Below are 16628 nucleotides of genomic sequence, written 5' to 3'. Positions count from 1 at the left end.
TACTCCCATCAAAATGGGGTGTGTGTGTGTGCTGTGATATACTATTATAGTGTATGTGTGATTGAAGGTGGGTAAAAAGTAAGCTTACTTACAGGCAGTAGCTGCAGACCGAGAGGTGAGCTCTGTGTTCTCTTTGCTGTAATCCATCTTCTGTTCTGATGCCAGGGCATTTTTTTTAGAAGACAAAGGTGAACACACAACACACACCCAACTATAGGCCCTACAGAACTCTGCGTTGCTCACATGATCTTGCACTCACTCACCCGTAGGCCTTCCCTTCAGTGCAGCTAGCCTTCCTCTTTGCATATCTCCCTAACCCAGAGTCCCAGTTTGTACACAGACATGTTTTTCTCTACGCCTGCAGAGCCCTTTCACTTGCTTTACCTGCCTAACTCTACATTCCTCAAGACCCAGCGTAAATGTTTCTTCTTCTTGAGTGTTTCTGTCTTGTTCTTGTTTAATTTAGTATATCTCTGTTACAGCAACACTTGTCAGACTGTGCTGCCGCGATTAATTTTCTTGGCTGTCTCTAGCCTGGATTTGGTAGAAAGTGTGGCTTCACGTCTGTGTGCTTGAGACATAGTAACACTCTAAACTTTTAGTGGCTGAAGCGGGGAATGATCTGTGTTTGAAATCTGATATCACTTCATTTTGATTCTTAAAGTAGTTCGAGAAAAAGAGGATTATTTTTAAAGGGTCAGTTTAGCCATTCATTGTTATGGCTTGTACCAAGGAGTCCCACCTTGTTTTTCTTTTTTTCCCATTTCTTGTCTCCCTAGTCCTACTGCCATTTTTCCTATGAAGTTCAATAACTGGAAAGTGACAAGACGTCTTAAGTGTTCAAGGGATCCTTGCTTTTTCCCTGCCTTCATACAAAAGTAAAAGACCTGCAAAACCACATTTTAATTTTACTGCTTTCTCTCTTGTACAGGACGATGCAAATAAAAATGGTGGCAAATGGATTATTCGGCTGCGGAAGGGCTTGGCATCCCGTTGCTGGGAGAATCTTATCCTGGCCATGTTGGGGGAACAGTTCATGGTTGGGGAGGAGATCTGTGGGGCTGTGGTCTCTGTCCGGTTTCAGGTAAGCCACCCCATGGGCAGGTCTGGTTTCTTGTATTGCCTTTGCTTTCCTCACTGCCTCCGGTGTGCTTTGACGATTCCTTCTGTTCCTCCTGTAGGAGGACATTATTTCAATATGGAATAAGACTGCCAGTGACCAAGCAACCACAGCCCGAATCCGGGATACGCTTCGGCGAGTGCTTAACCTACCTCCCAACACCATTATGGAGTACAAAACCCACACCGACAGCATCAAGTACGTGTTGGGGGTGCTTGGGGGGCATGTCCCTAAGCTTAGGAGAAGTAGGTCCTTAGTTGGGCCCAGAGGAATATGGTCGTACAGGAGCTTGACTTATGGAGAAGGGACAGACCAGTCTTCCCCTCTAGTGCTTCTGGCCACTTGTAGCAGTTCTTTGAGGGTGAGGCTTCCTGCCCACCTGTACTGTGGGGCACTTTGTATTAGAAAGAGCCCTTCTGCAGAATCCCAGTTGCACCGCCTGGGCTTGCTTTATTTACACAGGCTGTCTTGTCTTTCATTCACTAACCGCTATCTTGAAATGAAAGACAAAGTGCTCTTCGTTTTCTTGCTGTTTTTTAAGATAATTTCACTGAACAATGAAGTCCTCCTCCCTGTCCACCCCTCACCCCACTTTTGCATGTCTTTTTAACCTGTGAGTGTCAGTCTGTTTTCTTTGTCCTGGGAAATTGACTTCTATCGGGAATGACGACTCTACTTCCTTGTGTGTAGAGCTGAACTTGTAGAGGAAGCAGAATAGTGTGTTTGTGAGAGTAGAATCTAAGGGGGAAGCATGAATGCCAAAGGGGAAGTAAGCTTTGTGGTCTAAGACTCGGGGTACCTAGAGTTGGATGTCCACAAATGAGAACCACTGGTTAGGGTTGCTCCTTCAGTGATTGAGTTATTAGGAAGAAGTTGTGGGGAGTGGCTGTCAGGTTTTCTCAAAACTGGAGGGAGAGCTAGCTAACTAGGAGTCAGGACTTTTAGGTTTAACTCTCTCCTTTGACTCCAGTATCAGTATGTGCCTTTGGCAAGTCTCTGCCACTCTGCTTCAGTCTCCCCATCGTTAAAATGGGGGATAATAATACTTTACCTAACAGGGTTGTTGTGAGGCTGATTTAATCTTTGTAATTGAAGGTCCTCAGGTGGAGAATGCTCTTACAGGGCGAAGTATTATTATTATTATTGCTATCATCGTCATCATTAGTAATAATATCATCATCATGTTATTCTTATTAAAGACTAGTAACGAGCCCAGTGATGGTGTTCAGCAGGCAAACTATTTGGGAATCTTTTTCCCATGCATTCACAGAGAATGTTGTGGGTGGAGCTGGCTTAAACTAACTAAGTGCCAGTTTTTTACTGGGGACACTGCCACAGGAGTTGGTCCGTAATCAGATGGCTGGCTGTGACTCATCCGTAGCCACCAACAGTTACTAGCCAGTCGTGGCCCCAGTTGCTTGCCTTAGCAGTCCGGAGTTAGCATTGTTTTTCTCTAGGCAGATTTCCCCGTTCTTCATTCTGGGAGAGAATAGTGTCTGCCCTCCAGCCAGACACAGTTCAGTCTGGGGAAATCCACACTTTCTAGGACTCTTACGTTCAAGGTTCCCAAATGCCCTCCACCCCCCATTCCCCTGAAAAGCAAGCTTTCACCTAGATAGGAAAGGGAAAGAGGTATTTTACAACTCTCCCCTCTCCACTGTTCTCCCTCTCTAATACCCTGAGGCGGTTCTTCCTGACTTTTGTAGAAACGTGAACAAGTCCTTATAGAGTCTAGGAGAGCCCGTGGGCTTTTTGCCTTAGTCTGCTGCTCACTGCTTTATCAAGAGATCTGCCTAGCACTCCAGCCCTGCAGCTACAGGGACCAGAAACCCTCCTTGAGTCCCAGATGCTACTTTCCCTCGCGTCTCCCTCTCTTTCCTCTCCCAATGTGCCCACCTTTTGCACTTCCACTAGAATGCCAGGCAGGCTGGGCCCCCAAAGGCTCCTTTTTCAAAACCTCTGGAAGCCGCGGTTGAATGTGCCATGACCCTCTCCCTCTCTGGATGGCACCATCATTGAAGCTGGCATCATCGGAGTCTCTTGTTCTGTTGGCGTGCTACCTGGAAGATCCTTCTGTCCTGGACAAGAGGAATTGGAAGAGCATTTTATGTTTTAAGAACAGGCTGACACGCAGCAGCTACAACAACAGCTGAGATCACTTAATAAATGGTGCTAAACTAGCTTGTCTCATGCTCTCGCTCTTTATGGTGCATCAAAGAAGTGGCCTTTCAGACTGACTGTCACCATGTTAAGGAATGGCACAGACTTCTCCATGGAGGGCCATCTGGGGAATGCAGCCTCGTTTCCATAAGCCCATTGTAGTGTCACATGGTATTTTGTTCCAGTTCTGCTGAGGTCTGACATAATGAGGTGACATCTCGCTCTCAAAATGAGACCCCATTTTCTGGTACTTGAATTGTAGTTCCCATCTGGTCACGCTGATGACCAGACCAGAGGGATTTCTGATTAGAATTCAGCTTGATCGTCTGTTAAGGTTGGAAAGGGGGATCCTTGGCCTTTGCTTCGCTGACTTTGTTTGCCTTTACTTCAAAGAACTCTTGCTTGGAGGTAAAGCCCTGCTTCCGTCTGTGTGTGGCTGTGTGTATGTAGTTTCCTCGCTTTGTGTTAACAGGGTTTTCTCACTGTGCCAGAGCTGCCCAAGCCACAAGCTCTCTGCTGGCCTTCTCCCTTCTGTTTTCCATTTAGAGCCAAATCGTCTTCCTCTTCGAGCTAGTCCTGCTTGCAAGGTTTCAGGGTTCTAGCCCTTCCCTTTCTCCTGGTCCCCAGGTTATTGTGCATCCGGATCTGGGGTGGGGAAATGCCTTCATCCTGTCAGCGTTTGCTCCTTAGGATATCTGACTGTAGCACATACCAGCCCCTCAGGTGCTTTGTGCCTTGGCTTGTATGTGCTGCAGCACGGCCTTCAGGCCCCTGACCTGCACGTAGGATTTCAGCAGGCCTCATGTTACTTTTAAGTTTTCTTAGGAGCTACTACCCAAACCAAAAATAAACAATTTTTGCAGAACTTTAGGTCAGGTTGCCTGATAGCATCTTGAAGGTGTCTGTGGGTGTAATGTGGAGTTTTCCAAAGTGGCTCTTCCATTTTGGCAGCAACACCCTGCGCTTCTACTGTCCTGATTGACCACCAGGCTGCATGTGGCCTGGGATCTCACAGAACACACGGTGGGACTGGCATTTAACATTCTGGAGGTGTTTGTGTGATCGTTTCTCTGCTTATTGCATATCCACAATTGGTTGAAGTACCTGGAAAATGGGAGATTTGTTGGCATATGGAAATGCCCGTTCTCTGTGTTTTCAGCATCTGTCAAAGAATTACCTTCTATGTCCTTTTCCCTCTTGCCTTCCAATATTGTGTTACCCATATTGACCTTAATTTCAGCTATATAACTGGTCCAGGAGACGAGCTTGATGTCAGCATCCAGAGTAAGAGTTGATCAGAAAGCACCAAACCCACGTGGAGGTCCCTGTGTGATCCTTGCCAAATGTGAACAGAAGTCAGAGCTGTTCTGCTTTGTTCTAGTCCTTATGGCTATCCCACAGGTGTGGCTTTGGTTAAGCCAAGGAGCAGCAGCAAGAACTTGAGAACTCAGGGGAAGTGAAGGAAGAAGGAGCCGACCTTTGTTCTCCCCCAAGTTCTCTGGAGAGTAGGGCTGCTGGCAACAGTGAGGGGCGTTTTTCTCGGAGTGGCTTAGATTTTTCAGTCACGTTTCTCCACCTTGCTGTGTCTCAGTCCAGTTTTCAATGTCCTTTTTCAGCTGTTTGGTTTTTCCAGCCTTTCCCTAATCACGCTGCTTGTGGCCTCTGCCTGCTGCACTCCCAGGTGAGCGGAGGCCAGCGCTGCTGCGTGCCGTGCGTGTGCGCTGCTTTGCTGCAGGGGGGTTGCCTGCCTGCTGCCTCCTACCGGGGCTCATTGCCAATAGTTCCGCCCCTGAAGGGTGAGCAGGTCCCACTGAGAAATGGGAAACCTGTTAAATTGAGTGTTAGCTCAGGTGCATGGCTCCTCTTAATGAGACCAGTCATAGTTGAGATTTCATAGGTTTGGGTCCTTGCAAACATCAAGTAACTAACTATCCTCTTTTGAGGAAAAATCTCATAACGCAGCCAGACTTGCAACCACCAGGGGACCACCAGGATAAAACTTGGCACAGAGCCACATAAAGCAGCAGTATCTTTTGTGAGGAAATTTCTCTTTGGAATAGTCCCATTGAGTTCCTTTGTGCATCTGGCCTGGAGTAGAAAAGGGGAAGACAGGGCCAGCTTCACTCAGTGGGCCACAGTACTGGGGAGTCTGACCAGGTCCCTCTGCACAGGAAGTTGAGGGTAGGTGACTTCTCTTTATTACTTTATTCTAGAGGAGAGATGGGTCAAACATGGGGACTTTGCTTTACCACATCTAGATATCATTGTATTTAAACACTGAATTTTGTAGTCAAGAACAAACCATCCCTTCTCCTATCTTAGCTAAATCAGAATCATAGCCTGGTGGCACTGAGGCACACCAGCATAATTGCTGGCCTGGCTTTGCGTTTATGAAATGTTCCCCCATACTGATGTTCAAAGCGAAGAAAGCCCAGGCTTTCGGCAGGGTGGGGGCAAGTACAGTTACACAGAATGAGATCTCTGCTGTCAGAATTTGTTTTCTGGTAAGTGAGCTGGGACAAGAGTGGTCTCTAAAGGACTGTTTGTCACTCTCATTTGAACCTGTTCAGAATTCCCTGTAGACTCTGTTAACCTCAGGGTAAATTTTTTTTTTTTTTTAAGAAACTCCATTCATATGACACTTCTAACATTTAACTTGTTCTTTCTTTACCTTTAAAAGAAGCAAGTTTTAATATTACCTAAAATGCCTGGGATGCCAGGTGGAGAATAGGTAGAAAATTCGCACCTAGCTCTAGGTGGCTGACTTGCCTCTTAGCCAAGCGTTGGCCTACGAGAGAGAGTAAGAGTGATTGTTCCAGTGACTATGATCAACTGTTTGATTTCCACTGAACCCATGTGAGGAAATTTCTGTACCCAGATTCTTCATGTTGAGGTTTAGCAGCTGAAGAAGATCCTTCTGAAGAAAATGGGAGGGCAGTTTCATACTGGAATGGATTAGAGGGGAGCTCTGCAACCTGTGTTTCTGCAGGTTCTTGACATAGAGAACTGCTCTGTTTGGACTAGTGTAGGCCTTTCTGGAAACAAAAGGATAAATAAGATGAAGCTTCAACACAGCCGTGTCATTTCTTGTTGACACCTAAGTTGCTTAAGATAGAATTGAAACCTCACTGTTAGAAGGAGAGAGGAGGGGTTTTCTAGGCTGCTGCCCAAGCATCGGACTTGCTTTGCCCTTATCTTCGTTTGGAATGGAGAATGAAACAGCCTGTGACGTCACTCATGGACTCAGGAAGTTCACCGCATCACCACCTCTCCAGAAAGGGCTGTGGAACAGATGTCTTGCTGTGGATATTGAGTTTGTGAATTGACAAAGACTGGCACGCTTGTTTGGCGGTCTTATATTTTTCTTCAATTCAGTTAGCACGTAGGAGTAGCTTTGGTAATACTCTCTGAAGAAACCATCAACCGCAGATCTACCTCTTAGAATCAGAGGTAGATCATTAACTTGTCATTGCTGCTGCTGTTCAAAAGAGGGAAAAACTAATGAAACTGGTACAAATATTCCCCGGCAGAAGGAATTTGTCATACCAGATCTCTGTATTTATCCCCTCCCTATTTAAAAAAAAAAGGAAAGAAAAGCTACCCATAGAAGGCCTAGTAATGAAGTATATTCTTTTGGCCATAATATTAAACCTGTAGTGAGTGACATAATTTGTTGTCACCCTGGGTATTGTCATCCATTTAAACCAAGAGTGGAATAATTGCCAATAAGGAATTTTCTATTTAGAAGCACCAAATTACCCTTTATATATATATATATTTCCCAGGGAGCGTACCAGGCACTTTGTCCCTAACGGGGCTGAAAAGTAGCTAGGGCAAAAAGGTAGGACATCAGCTCCTCCAAGGAAACTCGAGGTGGTTTAGGGCTTCAGGATGCATGGGGGATCTGGTTTGCTCCTGTTTTTGGACCAGCAGTTACCAAGGGCTTGTTCTTCATGGAACAGCACCCAGAAAGACTGTGTACCCCTCGGTCACATTTCTTATCCCTTCCTAATCCCAATTACTAAATTGAGTTAATTGGCAGAAAGTTCTAAGGAGCATTGATCCCTAGAAATGTTGAACTGTGACTTACACAGTTTAAAGTTTAAGTTAATAGTTAAATGGGTATTTCCAGAAACAGATGGAACCTGAAACAAATTTGGGGTATGAGTTGAGAGGGGTCAAGAAGGTTGGAAATGTGAAAGCAGAGAAAGCGCTATAGTTGCCTCATTGCATCTCCAGACATCATGATGCTGTTGGGTACCTGACCTTACCCCCAGGGTGAGGCCTGATGAAGAAAAATAGTTTCTGCCACACGTCCTCATGCCCCCAAGGCAGAAAGCACCACTGCCCTTTGCCTTAGTCATGAGAGGTGTCTCCAGGGATGGTTGAGCTTAGCTCTGACCTCAGTGGCCTCCCTGGTAGACTTGGAGCAGCAGGTAGGACTGTGGCAAATGCTTGAGGGACTAGTGAGGGCCAGACTTCGCCAGTGGAGCAGACCGGGAGCAGTGCCCATTGCCCCTGAGAGGAGCTGGCCACCACTGCTAATGTGAGTGGGAAGTCTAGGTTCCAACTGGGCTTCCAGGTACTGGTGGGCTCCACTCGACCTGGAGGTATCTGAAGTGGGATGTGGGGTTATCGTGTCTGTGCTCTCTTTGTTAAAAAGCTGTTGACCTGAATGTGCTATTGTGTTTTTTGTCTCTGGTTTGCCAGGGCCTGGGAGGAGTTTCATGGCCTGGTGAACAGCAGCGGCCGCTGATCGGACGCTCCCCTCTGTCTCTCACACTCAGGGTAGGGCCTTGTCTATCTTCTCTGTAACCTTGTGACATACGTCTCAGCCATAGGCCCTGTCTTCCCAAGGGCATGCCCTCTCCCCATTTACTGTCAGCCTTGCCTCTGCCGGCACGGAGCCTGCTCCAGCCTCTCCTCTTTGACTGATGGCCACAGTCTCAGAGAGAAGCACTGAGTACAAAACCACTGAATCGTCCTCGTTGGGTCACCTGTCTCCTGGTGAACCTCTGGGAAGATTGTTTAATGTGCTATACCCCTGTTTTCTCATTTGGAAAAGTGAGGGTCCACAGCCTAAAATGTATCCCAACATCTCATGATTATAAATGTGCCACAGATCCTTTTGTCTTTTGCCCAGACGTGGCCATTTTTAAGCCATCTGGCGGTGTCTGTAACTAACAGGGCAATTGCATAGGCTCCGGTGTGGGTTAGGTGAGAGGTATGGCTGTTGTTTGCTGGTGGTGTTTGTCAGTTGTGAGCAAACAGTGATAGAACCTGAGGGTTTCACAATGAGAGTGAGCTGGGGTAGATGCAGGGTGTGCTGTCACTAGAACATCATAGGCTTACCGGCAGGGAGAGTCCCTGGGAAATGGAAGGCGGGGTCAACTGACACATTCACTTTAAGAACATTTGTATTTCAATTAAGAGAGTGCCAAGTCCATGTCTGCCTCTTTAGCAGAGGGAACTGGGTCAGTTTATTCTGGATGAGAGGACAGTATCTGCATGTGCCTGCCCTGAGAGCATATTCCTGGACGTTAACTACCCCCACCCCCTGCCACCCCTATCCCTGTGAGAGAGAGAATTGCTAAAATTGGAGCAGAACATGTCAGCTGTAGTAGCTGCTTTAGAACTCCTCCTTCCCACGAAGGAAATGAGGCAGTTTGAAGAGAAGGAGACCTGCGTCCCTCAGCTGGGCAGGAAGAGGGGATGACGCAGAGGGACAGAAGCAGGTGGCCCAGGGTCTGAGTATTCTGTGGAGCTGGGATGATCTGTAGGCATAGTCCCAGAACTCCACTCAGGGATGCTGCCACTTGTCTTTTTTAATAGTTTAATTCCTTCATTATAAATTCAATTTTTAGATGATACTAGATTTTTAAAACTGCAGTTTATTTAAAAGATTTCTCTGTAAAAGAGAGTCAACAGAATTCTGAGGTGGCTGCTAATATACCAGGAGGGGGGATGGAAAACATGTGTGGGCTGTAATGTTGGCTACACTGATGTGCAGGAGAGAAAAGAAGTCAGATTTCCAGAGGCCTGGCACTGTAATGGAATTGTTTTGATAACATTACCATATTTGATTATTTCTAGGATTCCTTTTGGGGGGGTTAGTATCCCTAAAATCAGGGTGCTTACAGTGACTATGATAAGAAAAATTTTGACATAGTTTAATTGACATAGTGATGTTTAGAGGACATAAAATGATGGAATCTTTAAAGATCAATAGCATCTTATGTTCCATGGGGGGGGGGGAAGGCTTTAAAATGAAATTGAAATAGTCAGAATGGGAGAAAACTTAAAACTATTCCCTCCCCTTTCACTAACACCGAATCCCTCGGGAAAGCTATCTTTGAATTGCCTCAAAATCACGTTTTATATCATTGCTGTTTTGCAGTCTCTTTGTTCTGTTTGTTGCCCCTGTACCTCTTCTGTCTAGCAGATGCAGAAAGCAGCTCATGAGCACTTCATAATTTAGGTGTTCTTTTTTTTCTTTCTTTCTTTTTTTTAAGTAGGCTCCACACCCAATGTGGGGCTTGAACTCACCAAACTGAGATCAAGTCGGATGCTTTACCGACAGAGACAGGTGTCCCCTAGGTGTTCTCCTTCTTGAAGCATGGCCTTGGAAATCTGAGAGGGGTATGAGCATCTAAACAAAAAAATCACCTCACTTCATTGTCCTAAAGACCTTTAAAGGACTCCGTATTTCATTCCTATCACCTGACCCCTGGAAGAGGTGCTTTAAGAGGCTGTGTACTTCCAGCTCATAGCTCCTCATCCTTTCTGCCTTTTCATCTCCCCCTTCCAAGTAGACCGTGATCTGGGGAGAAATAAAAACTGCAATTTAAATAATTTTTTTAAGTATTTCTTCTTGAACCACAAATACTTCTCCTCAGTTTATCTGATATGTTATGCTATTACATATAGCTGCTAATATTCTAGAACTGTTCCATATGGTCTGCATTATAAATCAGTATTGTACTTTTAACCATGGCTTCAATAGAAGTCCCGGTTAGCTGCTGGGAGAGGATTTATGGTTCCTTATATGTCTGGCCTGGCATGCACAGAGCAGTAATCTGTGTTTTGGGGGAATGAAGTTGGCACTCAGTGGGAGATTAGAGATTGAAACTTGCCCCACTGAACCTAGGAAGGGTTTGCAGTTTTATTTAATATCCGGTGAGGGAGAGAGGAGGAAGCCAGAGCTGGCCTGGGGTGGACAGCTGATAGAGAATGTTCCTCTGAAGACCATGTGTAGGCTGAATTGTGAGTGTACCTTCAGATCCCCCTCCAGAGCAGAGTCAGGCAGGGCTCCTCCTCAGTGGCTCTGCTCCCAGTTTTCCCTTGAGGTCCCAGAACCACTGTGCTGTCCCTGCTGGGCAATAGCACAGCGACAGCTTCCTACAAGAATGCAGAGGCATTCCTCTGAGGAACCAGCCACCTTGCTTCTCTTGTGCACCCTCAGGAGCCAGCCTCTGCCTCAGCTTATTCTTCCCAAAGTTCAAACTTGTCCTTTTCTCTAGAAGGATGAAAAAGGTGATTATGTGGAGGCAGAGCAGATTAGAAAGCTGTTGCAGAGTATTTGGCCAATAGATTTGCCCAAGGTGCCTGGGAACGTGAAGTTCAAAGCCAGTTTGGTTAGGGCTCTGATATTTCTGAGCCCCCAGTATCAGGACAAAGAGTCATCCTGTAGAGAATGTCTTTCTGACTTCTCTGGCCTTGTGGGTCTGTTGGCTCCTGTGCCCTGGTGTGTAAAAATACTAGGGAATATTAAGATACAGTGGAAAAACTGATCTCTGAAAAGCCCCTTTAAATCAGTACACTGGGCCAGTCCCAGTTAGTTATTTTACATAAATTGACAGATGAGGTTGTAAAAATGTTATTTCCTTCTAAAAGATCTGTTGTATCATTGAAAAAAACAAAAACAGAAAACCCTTCCCAGTCACCCATGCACCATCACAACATTGCTAGGTGGCTAGAGGGGCTAGCTTTTAGGAGCTCACTCTGGATTTTCTAAATTAAAATTTGCTTTTAAAAGAACAGAAGCCCATCTTTTAAAAAAACAATATTAGAAGTTGCCTGTGACCTCTGCCGCTTCCTGTCTTCCTCCTTCCTTTCTCTGTCTCCTAATCCCTCTGGCACTGCAGCCCCGGGGTGAGGGACCGAACTGTGGATGAGTTCTCAGCTGGTCTAAGGTGAACACATTCCTGAGACTAAATTTGGCAGCGAGCTGTTCTCAGCCCACTTTTTTTTTTTTTTTTTTTAAGAAAAGCTGGACCAGAGCCACCAGCTGCCACCAGCCTGTCATTGTCAGGAGCCTGTCACCCATTCTCGTTGCTCTTTGTTTTCCTTTATATCAAACTCTGGAGAAGCTCAGCTAGATTTTCTTGGCTCCTTACTCTTCTCCCCTTTTCCACATTACAAATAAACCTTAGAATATTGTGATTTCTTAGATTTTCTGACCATGAAGTGATCTGTGACAATAGAAGTACTTAGAATAAATAGTAAATATTTGGATGATAAAGTACTGTAAAGCTCTTCCGTTTACCTGCCACAGAGAGAATTTGTGGCCTAAGCCCAGCATAGTACAGGGACTCTTCCAGAAGATAAAGGTGATCTGCTTGCAGTGATGACTTGTCGGAAAAGTTCTTTCCTCTTCATCACTAAACAGATGAAAGGGCTGGGTCGAGACACTTGCCTGCCATCTCTCTTACTCCAAGATAAAGCATTCTCCCACAGTCAGCAAATCCTGTGATGCTCCCGCCCACACCCCACCTTTCTGTTGACCCATTTTATCTCCCTGCTGATTGACTTTTGTGATCCAGTTGCTCTGTGGGGTAGAGGTGGCATCAAACGGGCAGAAAGGAAACAGCAAACCATTCCTTCCTAATCACTTCTTTTGTTTGTAGAGGGCTTGCTTCTCTGACACGTGGTCTCAGTAGTGCACCATCCCCGAGGGGACTTAAATCACACGCACACGTCAGTGACGCCTGCTTTTCTGTTTTATAATCAGATACACCTTATTCATCCTTTGCTAGCTACTTGTGGCACCTCAGTGGGATCTGTCCTTTTGAAAGGACTTTTAAAAAGATGATCACCCCATTAAGTGTTTCTTCACGTTTAGTCTTTATCTCCTTAGATGGAAATCATCAGAACGCTCAGTAGCCACAGAAAAATGGGCTACATGGTCGTGCATGTCAGTTATAAAAATACTAGTGGCCTGTTGCGATAACATCCGTTTCTTCGCAGCCAGAGTTCACCTACGCCAGCTCCGTTTCCCCCTCTCAGTGTACTTGTCTGCAGTCACTCTCCTTGTGTATTGAGGGCTGTTCTTCACTGGCGGCCCGCTGCCATCGTGGGGGAGAATCGGTTACGCTAACTGGAGACTGCTCTCTGTCTGGGCCGAGCGTGTTCTTTTATATTTACTCTGCACCAGTACCCATATGCCCAATAAACTGTAGCAGTTTTAAGATGGGTCAGTTAAAGCTAAGGCTTCTAGAATATCCCACTAAAACTAAAGGGAAATAATGACTCAGAAATCAGATTAATGAGCATTTCTGTTCTAGAATTTCAGATGCTTTAAAGTCTGAAGCTCTGGGCTAGAACAGCACATGAGGAGACCTTTAAAGCCCTTTCAGCGCTGAGACTGTGGGATTCAAAGGCAGTGTGAACTGCTGTGATATTGGACTTCTAGTGTGGAACAGGGAAGGTTTCTGGTGGGTAGCCACGCCTGTGCACATCCTGTAGAGGGCAGTGAGAGGATGTGACTTACCGTGTGTTACATACACACGCTTCTCTGAGATTTACAGCCAAGTGTCTAAAGTAAAGGCTACGAGTATTTTACCTCATGGAACATCCTTTTATAGAGAGCTCTAAGTTTTGAACAGAGTTTTTGGTGTGTGTGAGAAAAAAGGGGTTTCTTCCCACTCTAACTCCATCTGCTCAGTTCCTGCTGTGCCGCCTCCCCTTCCCCCGCCACTGCCCCACGTACCCGTTGTTGTTGGTTTCTTGTGTCTCCTTATCGACTGCGTGTCCGTACAAGCGTTATGAACTATGACCTTATTTCCCCCACCCCCACTTACACAAAAGGTGGTGTACTATGTACATACGCTATTCCAGACCTTCTCAGTTTCTCTTGGAGAGTTTTCCATATTAGTAGTGAGCTTCCTTGGCTTGTTTCTTTAAGCTGCACAAGGGTCCCAGTGAATGAATGTGCTATAATATTCATATTTAACCAGTGCCCTTTTGCTAAGGATTTGGATTGTTTCTAATCTTTGGCTCTTGAAAATAGTCGAGTTGAAGTGTTCGAAGGGACTTGGGGTGGTTTGCTATGTTGGCATTAGATTAGCAAGGAAGGGAAGTTCTGGGGTGTGTCATGAGGGCCCTGGAGCTGCTGAGTTCAGGTCTCCACCCACGCCCCTGCCCCAGCCCCTGCCCCAGCCCCTGCCCCTGCCCCTGCCCTGCATGTGTGTTGTTGCCTATAGAAGATCTGTGTATTGAATGCTCTGTTTTCTCCCATTTTTTCTTTCAGGGACAATTCAAGCTTTCGAAATACAAAAATCACATTGTGAAAGTACACAAGCTGGCAATAATCCTTTTCTGTATGTGTGCGTTTGTCCGAAATGGATGGGAGGTCTCCAGCTGGTCCTTCCATCTGCTCACTGAAGGGACGTCCCTGAGCCGTGCGCTCCCCTTTTGCACTCATTCCTGGAGGACGGATTCCGCTAGACACCCTCCAGCATCGCTGACTTTATAAAGCGGAAAACAGAAAACGTGACTTTGTAATAGACAAACTTTTTTTTAAATGGGGTTCTGGGGGGAGGGGGGGAGTTCAGCCTTTCGTTTTGCTGTGTGCTGTCCAGATGCCTGTCGGGCGTTCTGTTTTGCTCTTCTCTGCTGTACGAAGGGCATCGTGACCACGTGTACAAGCCAGAGCTGTCGACTGAGAGTTATCAGTATTATGAATGTCTGTGCATCCAGGAAAAGCTTTTTGTTGGAGAGTCCCAGAATAGCTATAAATGCTCTCTTCTAGCTCTGCCATTAAATTATTGGGATCTTTGTTTATTTCTCTCCCCTCTTCCCCCAAGCCCACCATTTTCTGAAAATGTGTGACTGATTTTGTATAGTCTCCTGCCTTATGCCCTCCAGTCCTCCCTCCTGTGGGACTCTTTCTTCTTAGGCACTGCTGCACTTAGAATTTTAATCCAGTGGGCCACACTGGTTTCACTGAGGCGGCTCGGAAGGTATGCCTTGGTAAATTAAACTGGAGCAGAATCCAGTGTGATTAGGAGCTAGGTTATAATAGCAGTTCCAAGTGCAGGATTTGGAGCTGAGGGCAATGTCTGAAACCAGACAAGCAGGGCCTGTGTGGTTCTTGCATGACCCTCATTGAGGAAGGGAAGCAGAAGCTTGGTTGTCACCCAGTATTAATACTTAATGTGGTAAATTCTATGATCCTGAAACGGGGGCATCTGATGAAAAGGTGATCGTGGTGGGTGGCTTTCTTTGCATGGCTGTGCCTGTCTGCAGTGGTTGAGAAAACCTGCTTTCAGTCCTTATCACCTGGTAGATACGCTAGTAAACCTGTGCTGATCCAATACCCGGACAGAAACCTCTTGTAGGCCACTGCAAACATGCTGGAAATGACTGGTCATGCATCAGAGAAGCCGGGTGACCTGACTCCAGAAGGACTGAAGTCAGAGAGGTCAAAAGAGCACCTAGGATTGAAATAAGTACTGAGTACGAGTCCTACAGCAACCTCCAAGGAGCACTGTCTTACTTGGCTCTTGTGAGCAGAGATCGCAGTACCTTAAATTAAGGCCTCTCCTAAAACCTATCTTCGAAGGCCAGGGCCTTAGCCACCTGGTCTCAGAGAAATCATATGAGAGTAACAGGCATTTCCTTATTGTATTTATATTACTCTCTTCCTACTTTCCAACTCCTGAACACCTAATTACCACTGTCTTGGGATGCTTTTTCCCCAAAAGAACAGGAGTACAGGAGCCAAAAGGGAGGTGCTTCCATTACAGGTGAAGTTAGATCGGAGAAGAAGATCTAGCAGTGATTTAAACTCCAGGAGTATGAAGAATGAATTGTAGTGCCCAGACAATTGTGAAGGGCTCAGGCAAATATAGGAGCAACATTGGCTAAAATGGGGAGCAAAGGCTGCCTCATGAGTATTTGTCTAGACCCTGGGAAGGGTTTCACTTTTGCCTACACTCAAGATTTGCCATGAGAATTCCAAAGAGAGCAGACGTTTGGATTTGCCCTCCTTGGGGCATCTGCCTGACTATTATGTGTGTGCGAGCGGGTGCGTGTGTGTATAATGTGTTCAGGAGGGAGGGTTCTGTCAGGCTGCTTAGGTGTCTTGTCCATATTCATATTTTTGCGCTTTTTTGGTCTCATTCAGATTTTTTAATCTCTTGTGTTTTCTAGAGCTGCTCATGTTTCTCTTCCTCCTTGTCATTGCAGTATTTGAAAGTTATTTTTTACCATCTAGAGATGCTGACCCAGTGCTGGTTAGAACGAGAGTTATTTCTCTTAGGCAGTGTCTTACCCCCAGAGCTGTCCCAGATACTCCGCCCAGCAGCTTTAAGTGGGAGGTTGAAGAGTCAGTTTAGCCAAACCGCCCATTTTCCAAACTAGCTTGAGAGGTCCTTTCATTTCTTTTTGACTCCCTGGGCCTCTGCTACACCGAGGTGTGGCATAGCAGTGGCAATGGTATCACCTACTCTGGGGACAAAGGGGTGAAAGGTACATCCAGGCCAACTTCATAAACATGGAGGTTGCTGCCAGGAGACGGGGAGTCACCTTCCACTTTTGCACAGGCGGGCTGTTTCCCCATGACCCCTCTGCTGGGTTTTCCACTTGAAATTGGCCCCTGCCCCTCTCCAGTGCTCTTCTCATTTTGTCTTCTATTCATGTGTATGGGTTTTTTTCCTGTGACCTTGGCAGTGGCAATAATTTTCCACCTCGAGAGAAGCTTGTGGTCCACGATGCTCCAAGAATGAACTTCCAAGAATTTGCCAGTGGAGGAGCAGAGGCTGTGACAAAGTGATTTAGTGTTGCACTTTCAGAGCAATTGTCTACTGCAGTAATAAATGGAAAATATCCGCAAGAACCAGGCTGTGGACTCTTTAATACAGGGAAGTGGGGATACCGGTAGCTGCGGCCGCTCAGTCTGCCTTCTGTGCACGGGGCTTTTAAATCCATTCCAGAACAAAACCTGGGGATAGTTCAGACAATGCAGGGTCATTGACATAAACGTGTTCTAAAAATATTCTCTAATTGGTATTAATCATTGCCAAAACTCCACTTAAATTTTTTGATACAAAGTTTTTAATATCAAAAT

The 16628-nt window shown here is 46.0% G+C and overlaps 1 protein-coding gene across 3 annotated transcripts in view; it reads left to right on the top strand.

Moving 5' to 3' along the window:
- EIF4E2 (eukaryotic translation initiation factor 4E family member 2) overlaps positions 1–16394 on the top strand; it is a 31502-nt gene extending 15108 nt beyond the window's left edge. For 2 of the 3 annotated variants that reach the window (XM_040639013.1, XM_040639007.1), the window contains exons 5-7: positions 932–1084; positions 1182–1318; positions 3035–3300. In XM_040639013.1, the coding sequence (XP_040494947.1) occupies positions 932–1084; positions 1182–1318; positions 3035–3107 (363 nt within the window). In that variant the 3' untranslated portion in view covers positions 3108–3300. Of the gene's footprint in view, positions 1–931; positions 1085–1181; positions 1319–3034; positions 3301–7990; positions 8069–13808 lie in introns of those variants that run through there. The other variant, XM_040639022.1, reaches the window with a different exon arrangement.
- Positions 16395–16628: the final 234 nt, after the last annotated feature.

This window comes from Ursus maritimus, unplaced genomic scaffold, assembly GCF_017311325.1.
Source record: "Ursus maritimus isolate PB19 unplaced genomic scaffold, ASM1731132v1 scaffold_1, whole genome shotgun sequence".
NCBI lineage: Eukaryota > Metazoa > Chordata > Mammalia > Carnivora > Ursidae > Ursus > Ursus maritimus.
Note: the sequence above shows the minus strand (reverse complement) of the source record. Positions and strands in the feature narration are given on the sequence as shown.